The sequence below is a fragment of the Xiphophorus maculatus genome, chromosome 24, assembly GCF_002775205.1.
Source record: "Xiphophorus maculatus strain JP 163 A chromosome 24, X_maculatus-5.0-male, whole genome shotgun sequence".
NCBI classification, from domain to species: Eukaryota; Metazoa; Chordata; class Actinopteri; order Cyprinodontiformes; family Poeciliidae; genus Xiphophorus; species Xiphophorus maculatus.
Genome location: NC_036466.1, coordinates 2,999,973 through 3,011,479, shown reverse-complemented (window position 1 = coordinate 3,011,479; position 11,507 = coordinate 2,999,973). Strand labels below are relative to the sequence as shown.

At 38.1% G+C, this 11,507-nt stretch overlaps 1 protein-coding gene across 1 annotated transcript; it reads right to left on the bottom strand.

Moving 5' to 3' along the window:
• Positions 1-764: 764 nt before the first annotated feature.
• LOC102232978 (leucine-rich repeat-containing protein 3-like) lies at positions 765-1,805 on the bottom strand. Its single transcript, XM_014470075.2, has one exon. The coding sequence runs from the start codon at positions 1,786-1,788 to the stop codon at positions 1,000-1,002; it is 789 nt and encodes a 262-aa protein (XP_014325561.1). The 5' UTR covers positions 1,789-1,805; the 3' UTR covers positions 765-999.
• Positions 1,806-11,507: the final 9,702 nt, after the last annotated feature.

The window sequence follows — 11,507 nt, the reverse complement described above, 5'->3', positions numbered from 1 at the left end:
TTTGCCAAACAGCTAATTCTGTATTTTTCCTGCCTTTGTATTTAAAGTTCAGGATGATAACTGCACTTATGTCTTTTTTTATTCCTTCCCAGATTTCTTCTATAGGATGTTTTAATATCAATGATACCCGAGCAGCTTCAAAAAGCAGTTTTGAAATAATGTCTTCATTTAATAAAAAAAAAGCTCTCCAAACCAACTATTTTAAAAGACCAGCTGCGCTCTACTTCAAATACTTGTTTTTGCTACATTTTGTTGGCAACTATTTTGACCAATTTGTCTTTTAATTCAGCTACATTGGAGATCTTATGGACAATAACTTTCACTGCAGCTCACTGACCCTTTCTAGGCTGATAGATGTGAATGACTTTGTTTCTAATTTGTTCTCATATTTCTCTATTTTGGGGTCATTTGTTGCTTTATGTGGACTTTTAGCCTACTTCATGAACACTACTTTTTGTTTTTATTCATATTGTCTCTTTCTAATATTCAAACTTGAAATGCGCAACAAATAAACAAGAAAGGTAAAAATGAGCTTTTTCACAGCCCTGTACATAATAGAGATGCACCGATACCAAATTAATACTTGTATCGGCTCTGATATTAAAATAAATTCTAGATTGGGTATCAGTGACCATGTACCCGATCAATAAAGGCAGATCAATTCAGTCTAATTCTTGTCTTTGCGACTACAGGCTTTATTATTTATTTTATATTATAGTTAGAATTCCAAATTGCACTTTCTGAACTGTTTGAAAGACAGCAGCTCATTTTTACACATTTGATCAAGGTAGCCAACCTTTTTGTCAGTTTTCGTTTCTTTATTCATCGGCTGTTTGCTGCTAATTGCACTCACAGGACAAATTAAAGTAATTTTGTTTTTACATGTTTGACCAACCTTGTGAAGCTATTAGTGTAGTGGATTGGTGCATCCCAAGTACATAATTCTACAGAAATACATTTTTATGTGCGCTCCCTATGATTTACTCCATTTCTCCGACTCTAAAACACACTGCTGGCCGTGTCGTAGTCCTTGCTGATGTGGGACGTACTGGGCAAGGACTTTAGGTACTCGATGTGCCTCCTGGCATCCTCCTGGTTGTGTTTGATATAATAGACAATGTAAGCCGTTACCATGAAGAACCAGCAGAACATTGCTACGAACATGGCCACATCCGTTGTTTTGTGGTGGAAATTGCAAAAGTTGATGCCTGAGTCCAAAACCTGGATCACTGGCTGTCCCACGTACTCCTCCTGCACGGATGTGTGGCAGCTGACCTCGTTGACCGTCTCCGGATCCAGCCTCAGTTCCCTTAAAACCTCCTGGAGGGAGCACTCGCAGTGCCAGGGGTTGTTGGAGAGGCGGATCCGGGCGTGCAGCTTGGCGAAGGTTCCCCTTGGGAGACCGCTGAGCTGGTTGTTCGAAAGATCCAAGGTCCGCAGACTGTCCAAAACTCCCAGGAAGGAGTCGTCGTCCACGCTTTCGAGCAAGTTGTGCGATAAATCCAGCTCCCTGAGGCGCTGCAGGTCTGCGAAGGCCTCCTTCGGGATGTGCCTGATCCGGTTTGACGACAGCAAGAGAACAACAGTGTCCCTCGGCAGGTTGGCCGGGATGTTCTCCAGATTGCGCGAGGTGCATTGTACCACCATGCCAGTCCTGTCTGAGCAGTGGCAGATCTTCGGGCAACCCTTCGCTGCAACAAAAGAAAGTAGCAGCAAAGTTCCTGCAAAGAAATAAGAACGTCGGCTAGGATGTTGTATGGAGCTTCTGCGCCTATGAGAAACCCCCATTAGCTGTAGAGTCAAAGATCCAAAAAGTCCTTTCAAGATTCACCTGGACATTCCTTCTTTGCATACTCTTTAAATGAGAAGTAAAGGAGCAACGATTGCCCCAGGGAAGAGAGAGGGAATCGTTTTGACAAGTTGATCCATGGTTGTGACTTCAGTCTCCACCAACTGGAAGAAACCTGAAAATGAAAGAGACACAAAGGGTAACAATGAATGTGTAATTAATTTTCCATGTCGAGCAAAAAAATTCTAACCATATTGTTTTTCTCCAATGGGTGGGAGAAGACAGTAAAGTTCAGCATTATCATAATAATACCATGCTGTTTGGAAATTATATCCCATTAAATAAGGCGTGGGCTCATCAATATGCAGCTGATGAACTTTGAAAACAGTGATTTGAGTTGGAGTACAAAGCTGTGGGTAATCTGTGAGATTAACCGGAACGTTTGTGGCCAACGAAGGTCAGGGAGCAAAAAAGAATCACTACAAGACACACGCCTCGTTTGTGTGTGTAGAGAACGGATTTGACGGAGATGATGGATGTCAAACGAAATGATTTCACGGCAGGAATGACAAGAATATAAATGAGGTAAATGACCGGTAACCAGGCAAAACATCCAGGGCTTCACGAAAGTATTGACATCCCTTCAGCCAGTTGCTGTTTGCGGAATGGTTTATATGGGCAATTGCCCAGGGCGGCAATAGAAAGGGAGGAGGGTGAAAATATTTGTGTTGCTCCTTAAACAGATTTTCTGTAGCTTTTACGTGTGTAGACAAATGGAATGTTGTGCCCCCTGCTGGCCACTGAGAATATGGAGACATTTTAAAGATTGTCCTGAATCTTTTCCTGAGTCTTCCATGCATGTTTGAGAAATCCTTTAATCTCCCTTGCAACTGTTCAGCTGTACAAAACACTTAGTTGGACTTAGCTCCGGCTTCAAGGACAAAGTTTCCACGCTACAGAGCACCTTCCCTTCGCAACTCAGCTGCTCAGCTCCTTCAGACTAGCCAGCAACAATTAGCAAACACCTGGTGGAACTGAACACCTGTTAAGTTTATTACATGAGCTACATCTCAGTGAAACGCTGGTAAAACGCTAAACGGTTTATAAAGGAGCCATGTTGTGATGACTTCCAGAAGGTGGAGTTTCAGAAAAAGCAGGAGTTTCTTAAAGAGACAGAGCCCCAATTTCAAGATGTTAAATTACAAATAAAATTTATTTTAAGTCATATTTGATATATATGCAGCACTATGTGGCTGGAAAATGCATAATACTTCCCCCTTAATACTCAATTAGAAAGAAAATTCTACATATTTTAACTTTTTTTTCCACAAATGAAACTTTTAAGCCCGGAATGCTTTTTTTTATTTGCCACATTTACTCTGATCCCCATGAATAAAATCAAGTGCAACAAACTGTTACTAACAGTTTGTTTGTTAACGAGTATTCTAACTCGTTAACAGATTTATGAGGTAATGTGGAGGAACGTGCTCTGGTCACCGTGGAGACATCATCATCACAGTGAAACATGCTTGTGGCAGCGTCATAACCTGAAGATGCTTTTCTTCAGCAGAAACAAGTAAGCTGGGAAGAGTTGATAGAATGATGGATAAACACTGTAAAACAAAACAAAATGAATAAAGGCTACAAAAGTCCAGAGCAGCCAGCAGGATGACAACCATAAACATTCATGGAGAATTGAATAAAACCAAAATACTTGAAAGGATGTGAGTACTTTTGCAAACCTCTTCTAAATGCGTCAGAGATCATTTAGTAAAATGTGTTTTTATGTGTAAAAGTTGAAAAATGAAGCAACACAAAAAGGCTTTTTATGAAATTTTACCTTTTCAGAATCAAAGAAGGCTTGGTCTTTACTTTTGTAGTAAAAATATGAACATAATTATTTGTTCAAGAGTAAAATTAGTTTTTAAACAAGACACTATTGCGAAACATAACAAAAATGCTGCTAAAGTAGATTAAAACGACTAATGTAAATGAGGCTGGCTGCGTTAAATCCAGAATATAAATGTGCTTAAAATGTAGCTGCTGTAAAGTGATCAGGAGCCTACCTGGCAGCTCTGGATCGGCGTGCGTTCCCCAGTGGACGGGCAGCCTCCTCTCTGAGCTTGGCGCCGATCGCTGTCCTCCACAGGAGCTGCAGCCTCTCCGGGAGGCAGCATCCAGCTGTTTGACCTCCTGTCGGGCGGCAGCTTTGCAGCAGCGGTGCGTCTCTGGGAGGGTGTATAATAGAAGCGTGTGTGTGTAGGTGTGCGGGAGGCGGGTGGATGTGTGTGTTGGCGCGCAGATGGGTCTCAACTCTGCCTTCCTGCAGGTTGAAACCCTGCAACTGTGAGTCTTTTGACTTTGACAGGAAAACATTTCTGACAACATCCTCATATCAGAATGAACATTTAAGCTGCAGTATCAAACTTTTATAATTTAATTTTTTTATACATATTTATTTAAACTATTACTATGGCTTGACAGTACAATATGAGACAGATAATCTGTGAAAAGATTGATCTCCTCCACCTCCCAGAGCTGTCAGTAGAAAAGAACCACTCTTGACCAGAAACAACCAATCAGAGCCAGGGGGAGGGGCTTAGCGCTGTCAATCATGCTTTACTCAACTTTAAAAATCTCAGACAGATTCAGATTATCTTTATTGTCATTAAACTTTGCATCAGAGATGCACTGAAGAAGAAATTGGCTCTGCGTAATAGCTCACAAACAGTACGTGTGATCTATTCCGTGCGTGCAAAGCAATCAAAACAGTTTGACGCTCCAAACTCTGAAAATATGTGTAGAGAGGGAAAGCGATTAGTTGATGGCAGCATTATCTCATCTTAAATCCCACGACCAAACAGAATGCTAGACCAGGTGCCGCTTCTTTGGAGAGAAAAATAACAGAAAAAACAAAAAGCTAACAGTTGATATAACAAGTTATGCAAATTGGAGAGTAGAAGAAGAAAGTCAGAAAAAGTGGTCAGTTTTTCCTCAAGGAGCTTAACTACAGAGATAACTAACCTAGTCTATTAGCCACTACCACTATGTAAAATTCTTACAATATCCTCAATAAATTTACCCGTTAGTTTATCTAAATTACAACTTAAGAATTTATAAAGAAAGAAGGGATCGACAGACTTGAAAATATGTCACGTCTTTTCAGCTACACTATCGGACTCAAAGTCAGCGCCTGCTTGATCTGCTGAAAGACACCTAAACCTTTATCCTGGGGCTTCTTTGCCTGTTTTGCTGCGCTTGCACTTTTGACTCAATGCCACCTTTCCTCTCCATTTGTAAGTTTATCTCATGCACGCTGACGGATTATGTAGTGCAAAAATAACAGAACAATAAGCACTTTGCGAGATTGAACGACAGAACGCGTCTCGGAGCGAAGCGGCTTTCCGTACTCACCCCATTAGAGTAAATCTATAGCTGACCTGTTCTCCTCATGCATCTGTCTTCGACTGATTGTTCTTCCTCTGTCACTCTCCACGAACTTCAATTACAGCCGTTGACGTTTATGAATACTACGCTACCAACCACCTTTGAAGGGATTCCTCCATATTGAAAACAGCCAGTGCTTCTCGAAGCATTAGCATGATTAAGCCTTGTCAGTTTTCTGAAAGATATTGAAGAATGAGACTGGAACTTGTTGGCGTTCCAGTAGCTGTTTCTTTTTGCCACTGGTTGCCCTGGTTTGATCATGGATCGGTTTAACTCCTCCTGTCAGACTCCTGGCTTACTTCCAGCATCTCATCTCAAATAAATTCATACGCCACCACCACCCTGCCAGATCACAAAAATATGGAGCTGAGCCAGTCCAATCCAGTGTTTTTCAGCAGAGTAATCTCTGTAATACCAGGTAATGTATGAGATGTGTTTGCGGTGTGAGCAATGAATCATGACAGATCGCATCATTTCCCCTGGACAAAGAGGCTGTCTTCCTTCTATCCTCTCTATTGACTTTCTGCAGTCACTTTGTGAAAGCAGCTCCCCTCCAACCAATGTTGACCTCTTAAGGGGTCTATTAAAGCACAGCCACTGCAGAGCTCGACTGACATTGGGTTTTTGCTCACTCTGCTTTGGCCCGAGAGGGAGGACACCAAACGTTTCATCGTTGTGACCCCCCCACATTCCCCTAACATCCAAAAGGACTTAATGACTGAAGAAGCCACTGGATATACTGCACCATAAAGTAGAATTTGTAACCATTGAATTTTTTTAACCAAAAGTTTTGCTATTGTGTCCTATGAAAACACTAATTTTTAGGAATTTTTCGACTAAACGATGATAACCAGTAATATCCCTGGAAATAAAAAGTACTACTCAGCGAAAATGTAAGGCTGTGGCATAAATACTCTAAAAAAGACCAAAAACAGCCCACTCTTTAAAACAAGATATACAATTTTGAAATTATTTAGCCAACATTTGCAAAAATATTTAATCGGAAACCATATCTCAGACGAACATCTGTTTAAATAAGGTGCATTACTTATTGTTGTAAAAACCCCCAAAACAAAACAACAAAGTCAGTGGGAGGCAGCATTACACTAAGCCAGCCTATAGCCTGGCAGAAATTATTAGTAGAAGAAGAAGCAGCTTCTGTCAATCTAAGCATGAATGTATTTGGCAATCGCATAATTAATTATCTAGAAGGCGCACATCAGAAAAGTAGCGCGGCTCGACGTGTGGTCATGTGAGACTAAAATGAAAAGTTTTCATTTTACATTCGTGTGCGTAAGCGAAACACCTGAAGAAAAAAAAACGGAGTCAACCTCATAGTGAAAAGTGGTGGTGGCAGAATGATGCTGTGGGGATGTTTGGAGAGAATGGAAACGTAGTGGGTGGTGCTCTCTACAGAAGGGTGAGACATAAAGCTTTTTATCCGACACAAAAACAACTCTTATTTGGGATTTTAAGAAAAGATACCATCCGTATGGTTAAAAAATGGTAGTGGCAGCATTATACTGCGGGGATGTTTGTGAGTCTGCAAACAAGGAGGAACGTGTGTTGTGAATTGATGCTATTGAGCAATTATTGCTTTATCAGGCATGCAGTTACCTAAAATAGAAGTAGCTTGTTATCGTTATCACAATACCACCACTAAATATCACGATACGGTGGACCCTCGCCCGTTTGCGGATTCATCGTTTCAGATTCGTCTTTGGGACGTAACTCCGAATTATTAGAAGGAAATTTGCATATTTACATTTTCTTTCTAGAGCACATTTAAAATATTTCAAAGACAACGCAGCTTAGGAAGCTGGAATACCTACATACCTTCTGCAGTAGTGCTAAGGCTGTTTCCACTGTGGGCATTATTGCATATTAATGTACAGTTTTTAGAGTGGGTCTTGATAATTTGCGAGTTTCAGCTATTCATGAGCTGTTGTGGTCCCTAATTGCGTGATTACTGGGAGTCCTCTGCGTAATAAACCAACATTAACATTAATACTGAATGTTCCAAAGTTTATAGAGTGCCGATACTTTTATAAAACAGTAAATTTCTCGCTCTGTCTGCTTTAAAACCTTCAAAACAACTTTTATATCTTTGCTTTCTTTATTGCTTTGACATCATCTGCCAGACGAAGGAGGTTGTCACTAAGTAGCTTCTGGCACTGATGAGTGAAAGCGTGGAGCCGCTCTAACTCCTACTCAGAGCCAACGCCAGGCCAACTTTCAAGGCAAACGTAGCAAACCGTTTGCCTTTGGATGGCTGGAAGAAACACAGGTGATTCATACTACTGTTGTTGAGAATCGGTCAGTAAGGATACACCATAGTGTCTGAGCTGAGTTCAAATAATGAATAGTTACTTTGTGAATTGAGGTTCTTGACATTTCTGCCAAAAGGAGAGAATACAACATCACCGTTATCTCCTGCATTTACCAGATAACTTAGATTTTCACTTAAATGTGCTTTATACCTGTAGTTGTATGTTGGTTTAAAATTCTAAAAAGACAAAGAGACAGAATAAAAGGCAATGTACTTCAACATACATGTGCGTCATCATTTATGACTTTATTTTCTGCTAAACAGCCCACACCACTTGTCATTCTGAATAAACCGTCATTTTGTTTTTGTGGAACAAAATACCCTTTCTGTGTCTTGATGAGAGAAATGTACTTTCAGGTCATTTGGAAAGGATTTTATTTCCTTATGCGTTTTAAAAAATATCTTCTTTTCTAAATGTTTGTCTTGTTTGTGCTAGTTCATATAAACATCTAAGTATTTTTGTGTTTTTCCGTAATAGTGTTTTGTATTTTCAGTGGCTGGGTTAGCACAATAAACCTTAGCTACAACTCATTTATTTGTGTGAGATAAATGTAATTTCTATGTAGTTTTTTTTTCATAATTTTACTTTAGCTGATGCTCCTTCTCCTCAACAAAGGCTTACTGTTTTCTCAGTGTGAGCCATTGTGAAGAACATTTTCTTCTCTCCAAAAACCTTTCTTGAGCACGCCAGATTCTTTTCCCCTCTCCTCTCCCGCAGCGTTTTCAGTCTCCTTCACACCATTTGCTCCCCTCTTGACATCAGTTTGCAGGGAAAATGAGAAACACTGGCCTCAATTTGCGACACATTACTACCTGTGCACCGGCAGGTTAAATTCCCAAACCTTTGACCCGAATGTCTAATAAAGAAAAAGTTGGTTTTGTCTTTTCTCCGAGGAGAAAGTGTGGGCAAAATCATTAAGGGACCAAACGGCAGAAAGGACTTTCTGCAACTCATTTAAATAAAATGAAATTTTAAAACAATCAACTGGATTATTCTGTACAGGGTATGGTCAGTATTCTTTGAATATTATTGCGCTTTTTGAATAGACATTAAGAGAAAATGATTAGACAGAACTTTTGTTCTTCCAATGTTTCCGTATAATTTTAATCCAAAGAAATGCACATAAAAAATGTCTCTCTTATGATTCCTAATTAATTTGGATACATTGTGAGACATTAGTACATTTTAGCATTGTTACAAATAATTGTTACAATGTACTAACATAAGTGAAATTATGCTAATTAACAAAGATTTCAGTATAATAATAATCCGACTACAGGTGAGATTTTTCTCCCTTGAGGCCAAATTATGTTTATTTGATTCAAGTTGAAGTTGATTCAAATAAGCAATAACAACTCAGTTGTTGTTGTATGTGCTGTTAGCATAGAATAGTTTTGTGATGAATTTTTACTTGTTGAGATACAAAGATTTGTACTAACATTTTAGCTTATTAGCTTGCTGTTAGCTTAATTAGCATTTCCAGTGAATCCCCGTTGCCCCCAGAGAAAATCAAGTCTCAGAAGGAAAAAATTGAAACTTTATTTGATTTTTAGTCTTACTAACACTTTAAAATTAAAACCTATGTAATTACTCACAACTAATATAGATCTGCACATAGCAAATAAATCAATTGAAAATAGTTACAAAGTTCCATCACCACCCCGCCCCTCCAGCTCCAAACTGCAATACACATGAACAAAACTAACAAAAAGAATCTGATGAATCTTTTTCTTCCAGCCGTTACTGCCACTCTAAACGTTGATAAAATAAAAGCATTTTCAACAGGCTACACAGCTCTTCTGTATCTACCAAGCAAATAAAGAAATAACCGATTAAATAATTGCACATTGCACCCTATTATTGCATTAGTTGCAGTTTGTTTCAAAGTTGTGGCATACTCAGGCATATACACAAATGTAAATACAATTTTCAAACACTGAGTAACACATGAATACTGATGTTATTGAACTCGCACTGCCATTACTTAGCCTTACAACTTAATAGCTATGCTTTGCAATCAGTTCCAAAATATACAACAAAAACCATTTGTTTAATGCACAGTCAGCTGTGATAGAAACAGCTAATCAGTACTGATTGTTAAAGCGAACATTTCGATCGTACACATGCACTGAAAACCGTTGTAAAAAAAGCCACATCAACCTCCAGGGTATTCTCTGTTTACGCGTAACGCAGAGAGAATTCTCTATCTGGTATTAGCAAACTGTCCTAAAAACATAATTTCTTTCTTTTTTATTTTGATTAGACAAACATTCCCACTTAAATACAAGAAATTACGAGAAAAATTAAAAGAAACACAAATCCATTCAAGGCTACCACGACTACTTGATTATACATTAAAAAATGAAGAGTTATTGCAGAATATTCATTGACTGTGTATCTTTTAGTAGATTTAAACAGCATTTGGTCCATGTACATAGTCTCATTTTGTTATCAAAGCACTGAAGATTGAGAGGAAAAGTGAGTTTGGAAAATAATGTTTCAAGCTGGACATTACTTTTAGCTGTCTGTCAACTTAGTATAACTACTGCCAATGATGACAAGTAAGCCAGCTAACCAAGAGTGGCGTATTGCTGTCAAGCATTTATGTTATTTTCAAAAGGTATCATTATTCAATCTGATGCTTTAGTATTCACTAGAATATTAAACTTGTAAAACACAAACGCCACACTTGGGCTTAAATGTAGACCTTTCTGGGTTTTAATCAAGCTAACATAGCTTAGCCAAAGCCAGTGCTAAGTATTATGCTAGCTGGCCATTAGAGGAAAATTTTTCAAGGAGTGAAATTACTTTAGAAACATTAATGCTTAATATGATGGTAAAAGAAAACTTTTAAAACATACATTTTACAAGTTACAAGTTTTACAATTTAGACTTTCCTGGCTTTAGCTTAGTCACAGCTAGAGCAAACTATTAAGCTAGCCAGCCAACAGAGACATTTTTCTACCAAGTGTTGATGTTATTTTGGAAAGCTATGAATATAATTTTTTTACACACAATTCACAAATATAACTATCAGAACTTTTAATGAATTTTAATTTAGAGTTTTTCTAAATGAAAGTGCAACAAACTTTGAGCTAACTACTAATTTTAACTTCTATGGTAGCCAATAAGCACTAATATTGTTTAAGAATGTGGATGACTTTTAATATGCTGTTTAATTAGTTAAAAATATTCGCAAAAATGTAACAACTTATAAAAATTCAAAAATGCCCTATGCTAGATTTATTCCACTCCTACTATCTCTAACAGCCATTCACAATCCTAAAGGAAATTATTCATATTCAAGGTGATGCTTGATTAGTTTAAAATAAAAAGTGTTCACAGAAATTCAATATCTTATAAAACATTGAATTACAGTTTCTTGCTTTCCGACTTGGTGTTGGGTAGCCTAACATTAGTTATCCTAAAAAAATTTTTGTTGTAGATTAATAAATTTCAGGTCATTTAGATAGTCATTTTCTATTTCTGGTGTAATACTAATTTAGCTGAGAGCTAGCAGTAGTTGATGTAGCAGTAACAGTGTTCCCAAAAAGTCAGATTTTTCCTTTTGTAATAAATTTAGGACTAGAAATAAAAGAATATTGACGGGTGTAGGAATAAATCTACCGCAAATGCAAAGCGTTTGTGAAAGATTAGAGTTAATGTGCTTCAACAACAACATTCAAGAATTGTTCAATGCTGAACTGAACTTAGCAGAAGCTCTAAAAGAAGATCACGCAAGTTGTTTAGCATCTGTAGAGCATCCTGAACAAGTAGCATATTCAATGGATAGTTGAATTACTTAAGTTGACCAAATATCATCCACACCTCCTTCTCATATTAGGTACAATACAGCAAAAACAAACTTAGCTTAGCAAACAAAAAAATATGTGCATCACAACACTACAGATAAATACATCCTGGCTTAATGAAAAACCAGC